The 21,523-nt window shown below is 33.4% G+C and overlaps 1 protein-coding gene across 4 annotated transcripts; it reads right to left on the bottom strand.

Annotated features, from left to right (window-relative positions):
• Positions 1-780: 780 nt before the first annotated feature.
• Positions 781-20,192, bottom strand: LOC110939688 (esterase AGAP003155). Of its 4 annotated transcripts, none has more exons than XM_035975562.1 (8): positions 20,103-20,192; positions 19,438-19,628; positions 18,019-18,230; positions 8,063-8,158; positions 6,399-6,440; positions 3,863-4,004; positions 1,534-1,650; positions 781-977 (listed from the first exon to the last, which is right to left on the bottom strand). In XM_035975562.1, exons 2-8 carry the CDS (start codon positions 19,604-19,606, stop codon positions 919-921), a joined length of 837 nt encoding a protein of 278 aa, XP_035831455.1. In that variant the 5' UTR covers positions 19,607-19,628; positions 20,103-20,192; the 3' UTR covers positions 781-918. The 4 variants fall into 4 exon arrangements, with proteins under 4 accessions (XP_035831455.1, XP_022036950.1, XP_035831454.1 ...); XM_022181258.2 differs by having other exon boundaries at positions 1,534-1,635; positions 20,103-20,190; XM_035975561.1 differs by having other exon boundaries at positions 19,438-20,190.
• Between the last annotated feature and the right edge of the window lie 1,331 nt (positions 20,193-21,523).

Below are 21,523 nucleotides of genomic sequence, written 5' to 3'. Positions count from 1 at the left end.
TAAACATTTTAAGTCGTGTCTGTCAGTGTCTATTAGAGTCTAGTTTACGTGATACATAGAGTCTCGTGGTTCGATATCCGGACTTCCTAGGGTTATACTACATTGATCGGTACACTTGCCGATTGTGTGGTTTTAGGTCGAGCCTAGAATTAAAGCTTTTTAGTGTCTAGTTTAGAGAGTCCTATTTAGTTAATTTTTATAGTCTGTTTAGCACACATCAATCGTACATTGTAATTAGGTTTCTACGCAACGATTGACTACTTCTGTATAGACATTTGTTTGTGCATTGATATGTGGTTTGATGGTTAATGTTTGTACCATATTTCTTAACGATTAGAAGAAATAGACGAAATGTACCTTGTATGCGATGAAGACTGATATCGAGAAGAAATTAACAATGTCGTACTCACATTTCCTGGCCAATAGATATGCATATCGTAGAGTTCTATGCTTAAACATCTTGATCAAGCAACGAAACTCGAATTTAAATCCCGTCCATAATACACACACAATATACTCTTTGCACATATTAATCTTATTTAATAAGGCATCGAAAGATTTGCAATGATCGACGGTACATATATGTTAGAAGTGCTTTTAAACACACAGTTCACTACTACAAGAACATGCAATCATGCCATATATTCAACGCATGCCAATTGCATGTTCTTGTAGTAGGAACTGTGTGTTTAAAAGCACTTCTAACATACCTTCATCAAGAACACTTAACATAGTACGTTTCGAACCAAAAACTACCTTGTGGTCGAACCGATATCTATATAGTATACACACATATTGCATTTATTATAATATTTTATACCATTATTACATTGACTTTTGGAGACGAACAACATTTGCATGAACGATTATATAAAACTTTCTAAAATAAGAGTATTTCAACACAAGAGAACCGCTTCATCAAGCAATTGCATTAATTTTCTTAAGGAACTCAAACATGATCTTCAATCCATCTTCATCTGCCATGAAACAAGCAAATTTTAGTTTTGTTTAATAATAGTAATTTATGTTATGTAATTGTTATGATTGATTCATTTTTTATTCTTTCAACGGTCCGTTTTCCGTATCTTGATAGGAGGAAAACATATTAACGAGATGTAATAAGTACCTTTGTTATAACCGACATATTTATTAAGTATGATGCATGGTGTGTGACACTTTGACGGTATGTGAATTATTTATAATTAAAAATCTTAAAATAATCTGACCATTTTAAAAATTTTTCCACTCTTTTAATTAAAGGCAAAATGGTCTTTTAAGATTTTATTATAACAATTAAAAAAATCTAACCATTTTTGCCCCTTTATTAGAAGGGATGAAAAATACAAAAAAAAGTTGGATATTAACTGAAAAATCTGACTAGATTTTGTTTTTGGATGAAATTGACAACAAAATTGAAACCATAGGGACCCAGATTCAAAAAGTTTAAGTTTTAGATTAAAGTGGTAAAAGTGACCAAACCATAAAAACCATTTTGACAGTCTACTCATCTAGTTATTATGAAACAAAATATACCTAATTTTGGCACTTCATGACCACCAGGGTGGACTATCACGAGAGGATCAACATATGCTTCAATGAGTTTTGGTGCAGATAACCTTACAACGTCAGTCTCACCTATACACGAGGAGACTATAATATGTTTTTGTATTAAAGAGATGGCGTCACATAGAATTAATATGTTTTTCGGTAATGGTACTTTCGGTACTGGTATCGTACTAGTTTGATATCGAACGGGTACCATGCTCATCCCTAGAACTGAATATTACGCTAGAGATGTACTAAATTGTGTGTGTTTGGTGTTGTTACAAAAAATGTTTTCAATTTATTTCCAAGATTAAATTGAAACTTTATCAAAATTATGTTTAACAGCCGTTTATTTATCCCGACATGATATCCACAATAAACTATTTATAGAGTTGAAAAATACACGCTATTTTAAGGAAAATGTCATAAAAAATAGCAACCAAGTTTTAAAAGTATTCTAATTATTTGTATTGTTTTTGTCTCAATTAGATAACCAAGTTTTAGAAGTATTCTAGTGGTGGCCACGGGTATTTAAGTTCCACCTATGGCGGGCCCGGGTGAGTTTCCACATCAGGTTTCAAGTTCGAGTCTGGGTGATAGGGGTTTCTTATTGAGGGGTTTAAATTGGGGATCTATTGTGCGAGGGGGCTCTCTAGCATGAACCTCGTTAAGACAACGTATGCTAAACCTCCCGACATTCGCGAATAATTCACACTTTTCAAAAAAAAAAAAAAAAAAGATAACTTAACATTCAAATCCAACCATATACTTTTTTCCATGTGTCAAGAAAAAAATAGAGTATAAGATGTTGTGGTTAGATTATTTTAATATATGAAATTATTTTTAATAAAAATTTAAAAAAAAAAAACAAGTTACAATCTACGTCATCACTCGATGTTAGCATCATGGTTGCAGAAATCGGTCTAGGCGGCCGATTAATCGGCGCCTAGGCGCTAGGCGGTCATCTACTGCCTAATTTTGAGCTAGGCGGTCAATTAATCGGTCATGGTCAAAAATCGGTCAAAATCGGTCCTAGGCGGTCAAAATCGGTCCTAGGCGGTCAAAAATCGGATTAATCGGACAATATTAGTCGGTCAAAATCGATCAAAATCGGTCCTAGGCGGTTCTAGGCGGTCCTAGGCGGTTCTAGGCGGTCCTAGGCGGTCAAAATTGGTCAAAATCGGTCAAAATCGAACAATACTATCTGAAACTTGAAGTATTTATGTGAATTTTGAAGTATTATTTTTATATTATTGGGTATATATATATAATTTTGAAAAAATACATATAAAAATCCCATTCCGATTAATCCCGATTAATCCTGATTAATCCCGATTAATCCCTAGGCTGTACCTCACCGCCCGACTAGCGCCTAGCGCCTTCTACAACATTGGTTAGCATCATAAAAAGGAAAAAGGAAACAAAAATCCACATCACCACGGTTACCTATAAAATAGACGAAAAAACCCTAAATTTAATGAAAAATTAATGTTGAGTGACCTTATTGAAACACTTTTGAAACTTGACTGACCTACCTGAAACACCTTTAAAACTTAATCACTATTATATAAATTTACCTAAATAGTTTATTGACGGAAACGGAATCCATGATAACCTAAATAGTTTATAGAGTTGAAAAATACACTTTATATTAAAAATATTACTTATTGAAACAAATATATAGATCATAAATAAATAAACTTTATTACATTAAACAAACTTTTAAGCTTAATAAAACAATCTATGAACATTTAGAGGGTATTTGGGGTTGAGTTTTGAAAATAGATTATGTGTTTTGAATAATCAGAATCAGATAATTAACCGTAACAAAACGTGATGTTGAAAGATAGCATTTTGGATTGGATTGGATTATGTTGCTTGATATCACAATAATCAGATAATCAACTATTTGAGTGTTTGGCAAATATATATTTAAAAAAATAAACAAGTTAAAATCCTTTTATAAACGCAAATAATCAATTTTTGAAAAACTGCGTTTTGTTGCAGTAGGGTGGGGGTGTTGCTTTTGGAAGACTACGTTTTGTAACTTTCTAAACGCGAATAATCAATTTTTTTATTTTTTTTACCCAAACACTCAAAACTGATTATTTACGATTTCAAAACTCACTAATCTAAAAATCTCTTTCAAAACTCAACCCCAAACACCCTCTTAGTATGAATTGATTAATTCAACTTTTTTAAACTACTTAAAATAAAAAAAAAAAATATTTTCACACTCTTTAAATCAAGCAAATATACTTTAGCATGAAGATTTTTTAGATTCGATGCTTAATTTATATAATTCTCGATCTTTTACCGTAAATGTGGAGTGACGGAATATTTATCGGAGAAGAGTAAGCGTTTTCGGCCAGCTTTGGCGAGGGAAGTGTGCCTCCAAGTTTGCCTCCCGATATTATAATAACATGTTCGATTTTCCCAACCTTTGTGAGACATAAACCCTGAACAAGGAATTAACCATAATGCTTAAGGACAGGGTGAGCTAAAAAAGTCATGTGTATAAACTAACCGAACTAGCATTAAAACCAACTTATTTTAATTTTGTTTCTTAAGCGATTTATTAAATGTTTATTTTATTTACACACTTTTTTCACTCTATCTCTCTCTATATATAGAGAGAGATATATAGAGAGATAGAGAGAAAGGATGTGAATATATATAGAGAGATAGAGGAAAGGGATGTGAATATTAACACTTAAAAGCTAAAAGTAGCGAACTATTTATAGGTTCAATTGAGGTTAAAATTAGTGCTAGCTAGTTAGTTGGTTAACTATTATACAATTAGAAAAGTTTGTGAAGAGTGCCATGACCTTTTAACTTTTTTTTTTTTTGTCTTTTTTCAGTTTTTTATACATTTATCCGTCAACTTTCAGCATTGACAATTACAACTCCTTAACTATCTAAATACTTGTAATCGATTTCTACATGTTAAATTTTATGTAAGTGTATGTATAAATTTAAATTGATTTGCGTTTCAATGTAAATTTTTTCCGGAAATGAGTTGAGGCAAATATTCGAGTAAACTGCCATTTTGGTCCCTATGGTTTGGCCAGTTTTGCCACTTTAGTCCAAATCTCAAAGTCTTTGTATCTGGGTCCCTGTGGTTTCGTTTTTGTTATTATTTTGATCCAAAAGTGAAATCATGCCATTTTGCCTAATAAAACTCTGCTATTTTGTCCTTTTCCTTAGTGGCAAAATGATCATTTTAATTTTTATTATAATAGATTATTAATTAAAATAATTAAATTAATAAAACCCTTTGACCTTATTTGTAGGCTTTTAGAAGAAGCCTTATCTGTCCATATTCTCTGATCTTCGATCCTTCTCTTTACACATCACAGGTCTCTGCTCTCGACTCTTTTCCGGCAACTGTGTCGTTCCCATGGCTGGGAGTAAGAAAGAGAGAGAGAGAGAAACACGGATTTGGTCGGTTGTTGTCGGTGGCTCCGGACGCCATGGCGGCGGCGGATTTACCACCGTCGTTGCCAGCGGCTCCGGCCATCTACGATGGCGACGGAAGGTGAAGATGATGACTTAGGCTCATCTGAACCCCGATGGTTGCCACTGTGTTGTTTTTGAACAAAGGCCCTATCGGCGGCGACTGGGGTTCACACAGAAACGACGATATCTTCACTTTCAGCGACGATAATGATAATAATATCGTTGTTGCCTCTGGATCACCTTCCTTCTCCTCGTTCTAATCCTCTGCGCGTTCTACGTACCCACCACCACCGTACACCCACACCACCGCGCGGCGTGTTCTATGGAGTGTTTGGAGAAGAGTAGGGTTTGGGGTTGGGGAAGAGGGTGAGCTGAGAGAGAGAGAGAGATTAATAGAAAGGGTTTGGGAGGGTTTGGGTTTGGAGAAGAAGATGGGTTTGGGGGAAGATGAAGTTATATCTGTGCTTTTATGGGTGGTGGCGACGGTTGGGTGATGGTGGTGGTGGTGGCGATGGTTGGATGATGGTGGCGGTAGGTGGGTGGGTGGTGGTAAGTGGTTTTAGAGAGAGAGCTGAGAAAGTGGGGCTGTGCATACATATATATTTTTTAGTTTTTTAAATAAATGAGAAAAGAGAGAGAGGGTATATGTTTTTTTATTTAATACCAAAATGCCCCTAAGGAAAAAGACAAAAACCAGTATTTTTAGAAATCTTACCTAATTTGAGATTTGGACCAAAATGACAATAAAAATGAAACCACAGTGACCCAGATATAAAAACTTTGAGATTTGGGCTAAAGTGGCAAAACTGGCTAAACCACAAGGACCAAAATGGCAATTTACTCCAAATATTATATGTTCTTATGTTTATTGTTATATACATTTTTAGTTGGTTTATGTTCCGATGTAAGTATTCTTCGGAAATATGTTGGGTCATATATAATAAGTTTTCGTGCTTATTTTTATGTACATTTTCAATTGTTTATGTTTTGACGTAAACTACAATTAGCAAGTTGTGTGAATAATGCTTTTATCCTATTGGTTTTTTTTTTCTTTTTTGAGTTTTTTTTTGGACTTTATTATTTTTAATTTTTATTTTTCTTTATGTTTAATATTTTAGTTTTACGTTTCTTTTTCATTAAAGTTATTTGTAAGGTAGCGTTTACACTTTACCTTTTTCTATTTACAACTAATTTAAAATCAGTCTATTCTACTGTTCAATTTAAAATTATTTTTATATTTTTCGGTTGATGTAAAACATGTGTCGATATTCTTTTGAGTATATTTTTTTGGGTTGTTATATTGAACTAAAATAGATATCGACCAAAACTCCGTAATATAGCGCGAATAATCTTACTAGTGTATATTATATATAGTTAGCATTGTAGTCACTTACTTGTGCCTGCATTCCTGGTAATGCCCCAGCTACAAAGGCTCCCTGTTTATGTTGAAAAAAAAAAACCCTTAAAAAAATACTTATTTATTTTTAATTCGAAAAAAAAGAAGAAACCATCTATTTACATAATGAAAAGTTAATTTACTCTGTCAAAATATTATTCTTACGAAGAAGAAACATAAAATTATGGTAAAAATTTGTTAATTATGAGGCACACATTTAAGAAAAACAATACCCATATCCTACCTTCACAGGGAAAAAATAAGTATCCCCTACAGGTACACGAACCCTAGATGCATACATGTAACACACCATTAAAACATTATGACCAATTGTTACAAATATCATGACGCATCGCTAAATGCATCATAGTATGGTATGATGATTATAAAAAAATATTTACGTATAATAAAAGTTTATCATACCCCCCCCCCCCCTCCAAACACACACGCACTAGAGGGTTCCCGTGCGGTGCTACGGGAAACACAAACACTGATAATCATGTAATATGTTATTCTTTTAAAGTTAAAAATGACAATATCAAAATAAAGATAATAAAATGTTCGTTTTATGGTGTAGTTAAAAAAACATATGAAATAGTTACGGCCATTTAAAAGTTGTTTGTAAGGTTGGGTTAAAAGTCAACATTATGTTTTAAAGGATTGTACCATATGTTTTCGAAGTTTTAATTACTTAAACTATTAAAGCTATGTAAAATTATCTGTTTGTTCTTCTAATCTGAATTATAATATAATATAAATATATATATAATTTTAATACTTTAAGTGATTACAACTTTTAAAACATATGGTATAATTTTTTAAAGCAAATTTCTTCATGATTAAACAACTTCTACATTACTTTTCATACGCCTATAACTTGTTCTTTATCCCCCTCTCTCTAGATATATAAATAATAAAATACAATTATTGATTCATTGATATTAATTTTTAATAGAATATATAATACACTATATTTGGTTATGCGTGTATAACAATTACCTCTCTCTCTCTCTCTCTCTCTCTCTATATATATATATATATATATATATAAAGAAACAGAGGTAGTTGTTACACATGCATAATCAAATATAGTGTATTATACTATTATTCTCTTAAAAATTAATATCAATGAATCAATAATTGTTTTTTATTATGTATATATACATAGAGAGAGAGAGGAAAGAGAGACACAGAGGTAATTGTTACACATGCATAACCAAATATAGTGTATTATACTATTATTCTTTTAAAAATTAATATCAATAAATCAATAAATGTCTTTTATTATTTAATTTGAGTATAACATTGTTATATAGATAATTAACAATATATGTATTACGAGTAATTATATAATGATGATGAGTTGTTGATTATAACAATCCATAATCATAAACACATTTTGGGTAATTATATAACCTGTGTTGATTACAACAACTCGTAATTATATAATAAGGCTCACAAATCTCATCTAGAATACAAATATCACTTTCTTTTAGTTTCTTACACTTTGCACGAAAAAAAAAACGAATTTGAACAAGAACTAACTGTGTAACCATTTAAGAATCAAAGTTTTAAAGGTGAAATCATATGTTTTATAACATTTCCAATATCACATGTATTTAAGATATGTGTGTTTTGAAGTATATCAAGGATGGATTTTACCTGAGAAAAACCAAGCACACCATCAAATGGTCCTAGCTCTACCATGCGATCTTCAATGTATGCTATGCCTTCATCAAAGTTTTCAGTCTTGTAATCCTTAGAGTCAATTGAGCCCATAAATATATTACTTTTTTAAAATATGATATGAAAGTTATATCCACACTAGAAATTAAAAAAAAAAAAAAAAAAAAAACAGATACAGGTACAGGTACACAACGCACATAAATGATGATGTTTAATATGTGCTATTAGTTTATTTGTAAGTAAGCTAAATTTTGTTTTTGTTAAAAGTTATATAAATAGTCTCACAATTTAATACTTATACAACTTTTTATGTTTTTTTTTTGTTAAAAGTTATATAAATAGTCTCACAAGTTAATACTTATACAACTTTTTATCTTTTTTATATATACTTATGTTATCTTTATTTTTTCTTTGTTTATACATGTTGGCCTTCGCTAAAGTGGACTTGCTATTTGGATGGAGCTTAAAGTCTGAAGAGTGGATTATTGGGCTGGAGCTGTGAAGTTTATATGAGTAGTCTCATTATTGGTGAAAGTCTTATTGTCCAGATATTTTTCATATACGACTTTTTATGTTTTTATATATACTTATGTTATCTTTATTTTTTCTTTATTTATACATGTGGGCCTTCACTGAAATGGACTTGCTATTGGGCTGGAGCTGTGAAGACGTCTGATGGGCTTAGCATGGGCTTAGGGGTTCAATGCTCTGAAGTTTATATAAGTCGTCTCATTATTGATGAAAGTCTTATTGTCTAGATATTTTTCTTTGCATCTCTCTAGTTTCTCTCTATCAAACACTTAGGGTTTTCATAGATCTTCTCTGATTCACCTTGAATCAGTAGTTTAGAATTTGAGATTCAGTGTTAGTATCGAAGATTATTGTGTTAATAATCTCATTGTGTGAGAATTGAGGGTTAGTTGCAGTTTTTATTGTATGTTCTTTGTTTACTGTAATCGTTGTAGATCTTGTGATTGTTATAATCATCGTTCTTGAGATTTTTTGTATGTCGATTGCATCTGTTATACCTTTTTTACAGTTTTCATAAGCAAATAGTGCTCCAACAAATGTCATTTTTATTTAATATAACATGATCAAAATACTAAACAAAATCTAAAATTCATGTAATATATATATATATATATATATATATATATATATATATATATATATATATATATATATATATATATATATATATATATATATAGGGGAAGGATAAATCGAAAACCCACTTGAGTTGAGAAAACTCAGAAAACCTTTGTAAAAAAACCATGTAAACTCAAGATACATTTCTAAAAAAAATAGGAAATGCAATATACATATATTTGAACATTTTAAAAAAAGAAACACAAAAAGACACCAAGTAGTTTTTTTTTAAAAAATATTACAAAATTTCAGGTTACATAATATGTATGTCCAAAAAATGTAACATATAAATTTTCAACATTTTAAAAAAAAAAAATAGTAAGCGTTTTTTTTCATTTTTTTCATAAATAGGTCCGTGTACATTTATATTACATTTCCTATTTTTTTTAGAAAAAAATAAAAATGTTACATAGGGTTTATTTGGGTTTTCTCAACTCACATGGGTTTTCGATTTATCTTTCCCCTATATATATATATATACATATATATATATATATATATATATATATATATATATTTTTTTTTTGGGGGGGGGGGGTCTAGTTAGACAACCTAATAGAAGTCGGCTACAAAACCTAGTTTGATAAGTTACTATAACCCGATCCTTTATCAAACAACCGGATAATACATTCGCGTGCGCACAAGCATTTATTTGGAAATGGTCCTGAGTTTGATGTTGAAGATGAGGGATAGAAAAATAAAAGCAACAAAAAGAGTTATTTTGAAGAACATGAGGTTGTGAGGAAGGAGTACTTTAATGCATGCAGTTGTCGATTAAAGTGGAACCTCACAACAATGAATCAACTTAGAGCAATTTCATTTATGTTTTGTTTTTGTTATTGTATTTTAAACTAAATTTCTATACCATAGTTTTGCTTGAGAAGACATGTTAAGAACTATGTTGCACGGGAACGGGTATGGGACTTAGGTACAGGGACGTTACGGGTACGGGAAAAGACAAAACTCAAAACTTCCAGATACGGGTATGGCAAAGATATCGAAAAAAATATTAAAAAATAAAAATATATTATATAAGATGAATATCGATGTTTCTTGAGCAGGAATATAAAAAGAATATATAGTTATATAATAGATAATAATTGATAAATATGAAATTTCACTATTGTAGTAAATTGGTAATTGAAACTTTGAAAGGTCGTGTATAGTTATATAGTATATTAAAGCTAAAAGTCTAAATCCATAAATAAATCCGGATACTTAGACTATATGTTATGGGGCTTGTTTGAGGGCGTAGTTGAGAAAAAAGGTGCTGCCACGTGGCTGACATGTATGCATACATTTTCCTTATCTAGAAATGCACAAAATGAGTGTAATGGGAGGGGCTTGGTTAATGATTAGATAATCATTAATTAGCTATTATTATTTTGTATTTAAATATAAATTATGTACAAATAAATAGTTTAGAACTACAAATAAATTGGAAAAATAAAAAATAAAAACAAACTTGAAAGATCCAATAATTCAAGAAAACACTAACAAAAAGGTTAAATAAAATAATGAAGTCTAAATCTAATAAAATATAAAATCCAAAAGTATAACACTATTTAAATTAATAGAAAGCATAAACATTGAATAAAATTAGCTGACAAAACCAAAAAAAAAAAGTAATAAAGTATAATTTACTCATGTAGTTAAGGGGTTTTCTCCGTCAAGTCATACCTACTATATCTCTTCTTCCTTCTTAAATACCCTTAGCCCACAAGTCATACCTACTATACCTCTTCTTCCTTCTTAAACAAAAAAACCCTAACAACGTTTCCCCTTTATACATTGATGGATACGTCTAAAACAAACCTGGATACGTCACGGATACGTCAAATTTGTCGTCCTCACAATCCAGGATACGTCGCGTCGCCATCCCACAAACCCGGATATGTTTGGGGGACGTTTCCATGCTGTTTCCGTCCCCATACCGTCCCCGGGACAAGTGTTGTATCCTCTTGCCGTTCCCGTGCATCATAGGTTAAGAATACAAACCAACATTACATTCATGTAATTATGACAGTTGATCTTCTAATGGGGTTATATAACATCCCTGTAAACGAGATGTATGGTCTTCATATCATTTAAAAGGAACTACAATTTCATGTTACATAAATCTACGCTACTTTTTTTTCTCTCTAATTTTCAATTTGGGATAATCCCGAAAATGTCCTTTTTTGAATTGGTTTACAAGAGAATGTACCTTGACTTTCCAATCTCACAAATGTTACCCTCAAATATGGGCAGCGATGCCCATGTTTTACGGTTGACCGACAATGTTTTATTTCTAATGAGATCATCCCACGTGTCAGAAACATCCATATTTATTGTACCACCAATGTATTTGTCATCGATGTCAAAGGCGCAACTACTTTAACATCCATGTCATGGGCGCATCTGCCAGCGTTTGTCTTTAAACTAAAACAACGATATTTTCATGGATCGCACATGTATTGTCATCGATGACCGCTTTTTGCAATCAGGCACCTGCGTTTTGCCGTCAGACGTCCGTATGTTGTTGTTAGAAGCCCACGTTTTACGTCGCAAGCCCATGTTTTACCGTCAGACGCCAACATATTGTTGTTGGAAGCCAAGGTTTTGGGTCGGTCGCCGATTGAGTCTATATTTTGAACTGTTTGAATTCAGTTGAAATAAAATCACCGCAGGAAGTATTAAATTGTATTTACGTTTGACTATTTGTACTTGTGTGTCCTACAGAAATGAAACGTGGGTGTCCTACCCATGTTTCAAAGTCCATGCTCCACGGAAGGATTGAAAGGTTTGAATTAAATGGGGTTTTCTTCTACTTCTATTCTAAATTCTTGGTAATAACTAAACATTGGTAAATTAACTTGAATTGGACCTCGACCTTAATGGCCCTCCTAGTCGTTCTAACATTAAGTTACCCTTCTTGTTTCAAATCTCACCTAAGAAGAGTACTGGAGCCAAAAAAATACCAAGAGGGTGCTGATAGGAGTTCTCGACGTCAAAGGGTCCCGAGGGACAACAGATGAACGCAAATAGAAGGTGTGAACGCTTTCACTTGGGAGATCCCAGGTACGAATCTAGTGACTAATGTTGACGATGGTGGCTCTCAATCAGCTATTAATACTGAGGTGAGTAATACGATTGCTATGGGGGTTGCGGTTGGTATATCAATGTCAGGGCATGAAAATAGTATGAGTGCCACAATCCTAGAGGAAGGTGATAGAAATGTGAATCAATGCAGATTCTTTCGGTGAATATTAAAGGGGTGAACGAGGACCATAAAATTATTGCATTGGGTGAATTAATCAAATCAGAAAGGGCAAATTTCATAGCGGTTCATGAAAGTTTAACAAAGGTTGGCGCCAGAAATCCTGTAAACGGACTTTGGGGAGAAGAGTCGTAGATTGTGAATGGGTCAATTCGGACGGAAGATCAGGCGGGCTATTATTTCTTTGAGACCTGCTTTCTTCAACAAGACAACGACTGTCCGAAATCAAAATTTCTTACAAATCTCAGGAGCATTACAAGGAGGAGAAGTGATGCACTTTATAAATATCCATGCACCGCAAAACTTGTCTAAAAAACAGGAGCTATGGAGAGTATTCTCGGATCAATTCGGGAATATGGATGAATTGTGGGTGGTAATGGGGAACTTCAATGCAGTAAGAAGCCAAGAAGAACGTCTCAATACGGATTTTGTTCTCGGGTGCGCGGAGGTTCTTAACGAATTTATTAAAGATAACGGCTTGATGGAGTATCCGATGGGGGACATGAAATACATAAGAGTGAGCGATACTGGTGATAAGTTAAGTAAGCTGGATAGATTCCTTGTCTCATCATCTTTTCGAAACTGGTGGCCGGACGCTACAGTGATGGTTTTATCAAGATGCGAGTCAGATTACTACCCTAACTCTCTATCTACATCGGTATGTAATTTTGGCTCTAGTCCATTTTGTTTTTATAACTCTTGGATTGGTCGGGATGGGTTAGATAGGGTGGTAAATTAGGCTGTACAAGATTTTGTTTTTGTTGGTCCCCAGATCTTGTGCTTATAGATAAACTAAAATTAGTAAAGAAAGGGATAAGGGCATGGTTGTGCGCTGATAGGGAGAGGATAAATGCACATAGTAGGAAAATAGAAACAAAATTACGAGATTTGGAGGGGGTATTGGAACAACGTCCATTTAGTGATGTTGAGAAACTTAAGTTGACGGATTGCAAAAAACAACTACATGATATTCTTTTAGAGGGGGTATAGGAGGGTGATGAGAACTCATCATTTTTTCATGGTCTTATAAATAAAAATAATATTCTTAAATGTTTGAATGGGGTGAATCTAAACGGGGAATGAGTAATGGATCCGGAAAAAATAAAAATGGAAACGGGAGAGTTTTTTGCCTATAAATTTCGGGAACCTATGCAACAAAGACTGAATTTTGTGGTTCCGTATTTAAAAAAACTTTCGGACGATGAAGCTAATACTTTGGTCGGTCCTTTTAACCCTAACAAAATCAAGAGGGCAGTGTGGGATTGTGATAGCGATAAAGCCCCTAGGCCAGACGGGTTTAATTTTGGTTTTTTTTAAACACTTAGGATTTGTTTAAAGAAGACTTGGTGAAGATCATGGACACCTTTCATGAGGATGGCATCATAAATAGAGAGTGTGGTTCGTCTTTTCTAGCGTTAATTCCAAAAGGTACGGATCCTATCTATCTTAATGATTACAGACCAATTAGCTTGATTGGGTGTATCTCTAAAATAATTTCTAAGGTACTCGCCAATAGGCTTAAAGGGGTGGTGGGTCGGTAATTTGGGAATGTCAGTCTGGTTTTTTAGCTTCACGAAATATTTTAGATGGACCACTAATTCTAAATGAAGTTATCTCATGGGCAAAAAAGAATAAAAAGAAAGCTTTTATCTTAAAAATCAACATCGAAAAGGCTTATGACATAATAAATTGGAATTTTATCGACCGTGTTCTCCAAAAAATAGGCTTTCCACCGGTTTGGAGGAAATGGGTTAGGGGCATTTTGGTCGCTTCTAGAGCATCGGTTCTAATTAATGGCCCTCCATCGTTAGGGGCATTTGGTCTCTTCTAAAGCATCGGTTCTAATTAATGGCCCTCCATCGTTAGAATTTCAATGCTATAGTGGGGTTCGTCAAGGTGACCAGCTCTCACCTTTTATTTTCATAATCGCAATGGAAGCTTTAACTGGTTTTTGGAAAAAGGCTTTGGAATTAAGAAAAATAAAAGGCATCTCACTTCCTAACAATGGGCCGGTAATAACACACATGATGTATGCGGATAATGTGGTATTTATGGGGGATTAGGAAGAAAGTACCATTTGCAATATCATAAGGCTCATGAGGTGTTATTACTACATTTCTGGTTCAAAAATCATCCACAAGAAAACAAATCTCTTTGGGGTTGGGGTGGTGGAAAATTTGGTTAATCTAATGGCTTCAACAATAAATTATAATGTGGAAAAAAATTCCCTTGCAAGTATCTTGGGGTACCTGTGGGGGCGAACATGAATCAACTTCGACATTGGAAGTGCATAACTTATTGTTTTTAAAAATCGGTTGTCCTTATGGAAGTCCAACATGCTTTCCTCAGGTGGGATACCAACTCTTTTGAAAGCAACTTTAGACTGTCTTCCTCTATATTTCTCCTATCTTTTCAACGCGCCACAAGGTGTGCTGGATAAGTTAAAAGCAATTAGAAGAAGGTTCTTTTGGGGTGGTAATGATGAAAAGGCAAAGACAACATGGGTATATTGGGAAAGGGTAATTGATCCCATTGAAAAAGGGGGACTTGGGTTGGGGTCACTTAAAGATATGAACATCAGCTTATTGTTGAAATGGTGGTGGCGTTTCAAGCATGAAAAGGATTCACTTTGGGGAAAAACCGTCAGGGCAATTCACGAACATACTCATTCTTATTCGTATGTCCTGATTAAGGAATGTATCCCTGGTACTTGGAACAATATCGTTAGGATCCGGAAAGAATTGAAAAACAATAATGTTCTTGTTGAAAGCTTAATAAAAGGCGATGTAGGTACTGGAAAAAAAGGTGCGATTCTGGTTGGACTGGTGGGTTAGGGATGACATTTTGAAGGACAGATTTCCTGATCTCTTTGAAATAGAAAAACATAAGCGAGCAACAATCGAGGAGCGATTGGCTGATTTGGAGTGGAGGGCGGTCCCGAGTACAAACGAACAAATTAATCAGCTGCAACAATTGTTAACCTTGAGACTAACGCTAAGTTTGGAGAACCGAGCTGATAAATGGTAGTGGGTTCCTTCTAGTGATGGGTCATTCTCGGTTTCGTCAGCCCGGGCAGTTCTAAACAGGTTTGCGGTCCCTTACCATCCATATGAATGGGTCAAGTGGGTGCCAAAAAAGATTAATATTTTTGGGTGGCGTAGAGTACAATATCGATTGGCAACAATGATCGGGTTAAAGAAAAGGGGCATGCTCCCAGGTGCGCCAATTTGTAAGTTATGCGAAGATCAAGAAGAAGATGCAGATCATCTGTTTACGGGGTGTTATGTAGCAGCAGTAATGTGGCATAAAGTGAGTTCGTGGTGGAAAATCTAGCCGATTTTTGCCTTCTCTATGAAAGATTTTTTGGAATTTTATAAAACACATCCTATTGAAGAACTGAAGAGGAAATATGTCCAAACCATCATACTAGCGACTTCTTGGAGCATATGGAAAGTAAGGAATGAAGGAATTCTTAATGGGAAGAGAGCAACTATAGATGGGATCTTTGGAGAAATGCAAGGAAATACATTCCTGTGGATTAAATGCAGAGCAAAGAAAACGGTTTTGGACTGGAGGTCGGTGAATTTCGAGTTTTATAATGGAGTATGATACATTGTTTATTGTTATGTTTTTTAGGGTTTCGAATTTTCCACTTCATAGGGTGATTATGTAATAGGTGGTTGGCTTAGTAACTTACTAACCATTTGTACTTTTGAATCTTTGGGGTTTTGAATAAAAGTTGTTGTTTGCCATTCAAAAATAAGTGTTTATTTTAATTTTAAAAAGACATGGTAAAACAAACACTGGTCCTTAACTTGAATTGTTTATTATAATTTTTGAAAAAGAAATGGTAAAACAAACACTGTTGGCACATTCTTGACTCGATTGTAAGACTGGCGGCAACACCAGTGACATAGATGACATAAACGTCATCGGATGTGTTGGCAATTCTAGATATACCGACATTTATGCTCGTAGTTGGACACGTGGCAAGATTTCATTAAACCTAAAAACGACGACCGTCTGTAAGAACATGGGCGTCGCAACTCATATTTAAAGGATCATTTGTGAGATTGAGATAGGCTTGTAAACGAACCGAACGTTCAGTGAACCGTTCATGTATCATTCGGCGGGAAATTTGTTTATGTTTGTTTATATAGTAAACGAATGAACATGAACAATTTTTTCTGTTCATTTAATTAAATGAACGAATACGAACAATGTTTCGTTTGTTCATTTACGTTCATGAACGGTCGTTTATGTTCGATCATTTATGTTCGTTTGAATTCGATCGTTTATGTTCGTTTATATTCGTTCTTAATTGTAGGAAAATGACGATGTCGTATACATTGAGTTAGAATAAATTTGGTACATTGTTGATCATGACGTTGAATTGGCGATTTCAAGATGGTGTTTTGGAGTTTCTATTAGGCTATAACTTTAACGAATTTCTTTACATTTGAAGTTCTTTTTTTATGATGGTTATGCTTGGATATTCACGTTTACTTTTGATTGGTGTTTCATCATTGTGTTTCTTAATTTATGTTTAGTTATGTTCGTTTGTGTTTGCTCACTTATATTCGTTTAGATTCGCTTATGTAAGATTACGTTCGTTTATGTTCGTGAACCGTTCGTTTACACTATTAATGAACAAACATAAACGAACATGAACATGCTCATTTTCTAAACGAACGAACACGAACAAGAAAGCCCGTTCATTTAAATATTCGTGTCCGATCGTTTGTTCAGTAAAACTTAACGAACGAACACGAACATGCCTTGTTCGTGTTCGTTCGGTTCATTTACAAGCCTAATTGAGAAGTCAAAAGGGGCATTCTCTTGTAAACCAAGTAAAAAAAGGAACATTTCCGGTGAAATCCCTTTTAATTTTCTCATACACACACACACACATAGGATTACTTTCAAATAAGATCCCTTCTTAAGTTGAGAGAACTTATGAGAATCCTATTTCCCGTATCAGTTTTTTCAACCAAATTTTGCACAAAGGTAGTATAACACCTTTCTTAGACATCTTTATAAAAAACGAAATAAAAATTGATGAGCCGGTCTTTTTTCGACATGCAAGAGAGGGGGGGGGGTATTAATTAAATGCAAAAGCACATATTTGGTTGAAAAGTGTGAGACTATATCAACATTTCTACTACTTGTTTTACATAACACATCTTTTAAACCACATGTCTTTCTTTTTGCCACTGAATGTGATTATGGTCATCCACTATGTGCACATGTTTATTTGGTTCTCATAGTTTTCGAGTTAAAATTGATTATAATTTGAAGGTATGCATGATGGTACCTGATTTTATGTGTAAAAAAAGTTTTGGTAAAACATTTTCTCACAAGATAGATTTTCATGATCTAATGTGATATTTTTAATTAGCACATGTTAGTGTTACAAAATATGAATAAGCTAACCCATAAACATGGTTTAGCAAGACCATTTTGGTTCCGTGACATGATTAGACTCGGTCATTAATGATTGGATGGTAAGTTCATATATATTTACCTCATCCGTGGTGTACCATTCGAAAAGCTCATCGGCTACGGGGAATGGACCATTGATGTATACAAAATCCATTTTCTCGAGCACAAAATTTGGCCAGTTTTTAAAATGGTCTTCAAGTAATGTAGCATTTGAGCCATGTCCATGAAGGCATAAAAATCTTGGTTTCTTTGGAGTCTCGTTACTCTCCATTTTTTGAATATCTTTGTGTTTTGCTGCAAAATATAACAAGCATTAACCTAATGTGCTACCAAGATGATGGAAACGTATCCATTTTAATCGGATTAAATGTTCAAGTTTGATGTTGGATACGTTGAGTAATATAAGAGTAGATTAGTGGGTGTGGGAGCAGTTATATAATAAATATTTAAGTAAGTAAAAAAAAAAACGTAACAATATGTAAAAGGTAACAACTTTGGATATGAATCCAAGTTACACGATACAATATTATATATGTAAATGGATTGAAACTTATTTTGTTGAAAAATAGATCATCATTATTATATTTTTTCAAAAACAAACATATAACACGTTAAATACTTAACCAGTATTTAATTAAAAAATATTGTATATATACACTTGCACATACGTTTGTTCGATATAATGAAAGGTAGAAAAAGTGACATGTAAGACGTGTATTGATTATATATTGACTTCCTTCTTCAAGTTTGTTAAGTGGAATGAAAGGTAGAAAAAGTGACATATAAGACGTGTATTGATTATATATATTGACTTCCTTTTTCAAACATCAATTCAACCCATAAATAAAAAAAAAAAATAATTTGGTATCTTGGGGTCGGATAAAGCTTTGGTACCAATAGATCCTGACTTCGATTCTCACAAAGGGTTTTTCTCATGAATTGGGTTTCTCACTGATGAATATGATCGGGTGGTTTCGCTGATGACACGATGATACTCCAATAATCCGTCAGTGATCCAAATTTACTGGTAAAAAAAATCTCAACGTATTTCTTTAATGTTTTATTATGATATATGATGTTTTTCAGGAATACAAAATAAATACATCTGATCCATATTTGTATTTTTATTGAATCAAATCACGATAAATTTAGATAGGTTTTTTAATCACTAATTGACTACAAATTTCTATAAATAAAATTCAATGTTAAATATGTTTTTCATCCATGTGGTTTGATATTTTAACAAGAAATCTATTGTCCATTAAACTTCACTTTTGTAATCATTTTTATCGCTCTGACTAACGCCGTTTATATTTTCCGTCAAACCCGAATCAAATTGTACTATTACTTCTTAAATAGATAACAAAATATTGACATTTTAAAATTAAAAAAAAAAATACAGTTTAAACAATCCCACAACGTACAGTTTAAAAAAAATACAGCTAATCTAATGCATATTATTAAAGGGACACAAACGTATTAAAACAGGATGAGAACGTACCTAAATAGTCTTCCGTCTTCGACGCAACCCAACTCTCTTCAAAAGATTCATCAAAAGACTCATAGATTATATCGCTCACAATGCGGGAAGACGCGTATATCTCCAAAGCAAACAAACTGATCAAAATTAAACAAAACAACCGCAAACTACATTTTATCCGTGTTTTCATAATGCTCCACTAATTTTCTAATCTGAATTAAAAATTTTAGTAAGTATTTGCAATCAACCATTAAACATTATCTGGACAAACTGAACACATTAAAAAGACTACAAAAGAAAAACAATCAAAGCAATGGTGTAAAATCGAAGCTCTGGTCCTCCCCAATCGAGTTAACATATTGGTAGTTGTTAGCTAATTGGTGATTTAAGGAGGGATCTAGACTCAAGAGAATATGAGCGAGGTTGAGTCGCCAGAAAAGCGAAGAAGAATAATAATTTGATGTTTTTTAGTTAAAGTTTTAGCAAAGAAAACATGAAAAGGAGTTAGTTAGATGGACGACAACGGTTACAAAAGTGAAGTTTAGTGACAAACATAAGACAAAATAACTTAAATAATAAACATATTGAACTCTAAAATTAACATATTAAAATCAATGACACATATATTTCGATTTTCAAACAACGTTTAGTGGATCAAGAAAATATATTGATAAGAAAACTACAACCTTTTTTGTTTGTGGTGAAGGATCCACCTCTCTCTTTATCTCTGAATTTGTGATATACTTTTTAAATCATTTGTCATCTCTATTTATTAATAGTGTATGGAATTTGATTGTTAGGTAGTGGAGACTTTAGTGATTGTTAGGTAGCGTAGCTTTAGTGGTATACATGGAAAGGGTAGGTGTGTATCATATAGAAGCGGATCACTATAGTATGGGGTGTGGGTTTGTTTGTTAATGGGTGTTTTAAAAACCGATTTTTATACCACATCAGGCTAGGTTTAGAAAGAGTTTAATCAGTTGTAATAACACTATTAGAAAATGAGCATTTTACTACGGAAAAAATATGTTTACAAATTTTGACAAAATTATGACGCATTTATGACGACAAAAAAACCCTCAATTTTCGAAACAAATTTGCTACACAATAATGACAAAAACAAAAAAACATCTATGTTTATCACAGTTTCTTTGTAAATTTGTAGGATATATTTTTTAATATATTTGACTAATTAGGAAGTTCAGATTCTACAGATCATGATTAGGTTGATGTCTTAGGGTTTGAGTCCCAAGTCTTCATACAAGCCGGTTAGAAGGATTAGCGTCAGGAGATGCATTAGTATTGTCGATACTTAAAAGATATCTCAGAACTGATAATTTTGTAACAGTCTAAAGTGTCAGAATGGTTAATCTTCGAGCAGAGGAATTGTTTTCAGACGAACCACCGGGGAATGATGATGTTTCTTGATTAAGTTGCCGCCAGGACTAACGGAGAAGACTATACATCCGTTATCGTGACTGAAGAGGAAGAATGTGAATCTGATCGTCGAAGAATGTTTCTGAGATTTGAATGTGTTACTAGATGATTTGTTATCCGATGAAGATTTGCTGATTGTGGAGATTACTGTTTACACTGATAAATCATTCAGGAGTGTGCTTAAAGATGACTACGGAAAACAAGATTTCAGTTTTTCGTGGGTATTCATAGACTTGACCGGTGTGGTGATTCAAAGTTTCTATCAATTATCGGTTGGGTTTTTGAAGATTAAGAGATTGAGCTGAAGTGGTAAATCAAAAACCGAACACGGATGTGATTAATGTTGAAACAAAGATGCTGCATAGTTTTAAGTTAGTGATTATTCGTGAATACTACGGTATAGCAAATCAGAGGAGGTCACGAACCGTGAAAACAAAGACCTGAAGGTTCATTTCAGGGGAAACGCAAGCCCGGATCATCAATCAAGGGGGAATTATCTGAAGATATCAAATGCTTGATTGAAGTTGCAAATATTCAAACACGGCTCTCATATTCAAAGATCAAGATTCGACAATGACGACTAAGGGGGAATTTGTTAGTGCATATTATGTATGTCTGCCACTGTGCGAATAGGCTAGATAGGGCGTGTGTTGAATATTGTATAGTTGAG

Source organism: Helianthus annuus, chromosome 7 (assembly GCF_002127325.2).
Source record: "Helianthus annuus cultivar XRQ/B chromosome 7, HanXRQr2.0-SUNRISE, whole genome shotgun sequence".
Classification (NCBI taxonomy): domain Eukaryota; kingdom Viridiplantae; phylum Streptophyta; class Magnoliopsida; order Asterales; family Asteraceae; genus Helianthus; species Helianthus annuus.
This window is presented reverse-complemented; position numbering and strand designations above follow the sequence as displayed.

Excerpts from the sequence above, each read along its gene's own strand:
- LOC110939688 (XM_035975562.1), bottom strand. The coding sequence starts at position 19,606 with ATGAAAACACGGATAAAATGTAGTTTGCGGTTGTTTTGTTTAATTTTG. Across the intron at positions 4,005-6,398 it reads TACCAGGAATGCAGGCACAA|GGTTTATGTCTCACAAAGGT; the intron begins GTAAGTGACTAC and ends TTCCTTGTTCAG. Across the intron at positions 978-1,533 it reads TCATGAAGTGCCAAAATTAG|ATGAAGATGGATTGAAGATC; the intron begins GTATATTTTGTT and ends GTTTCATGGCAG.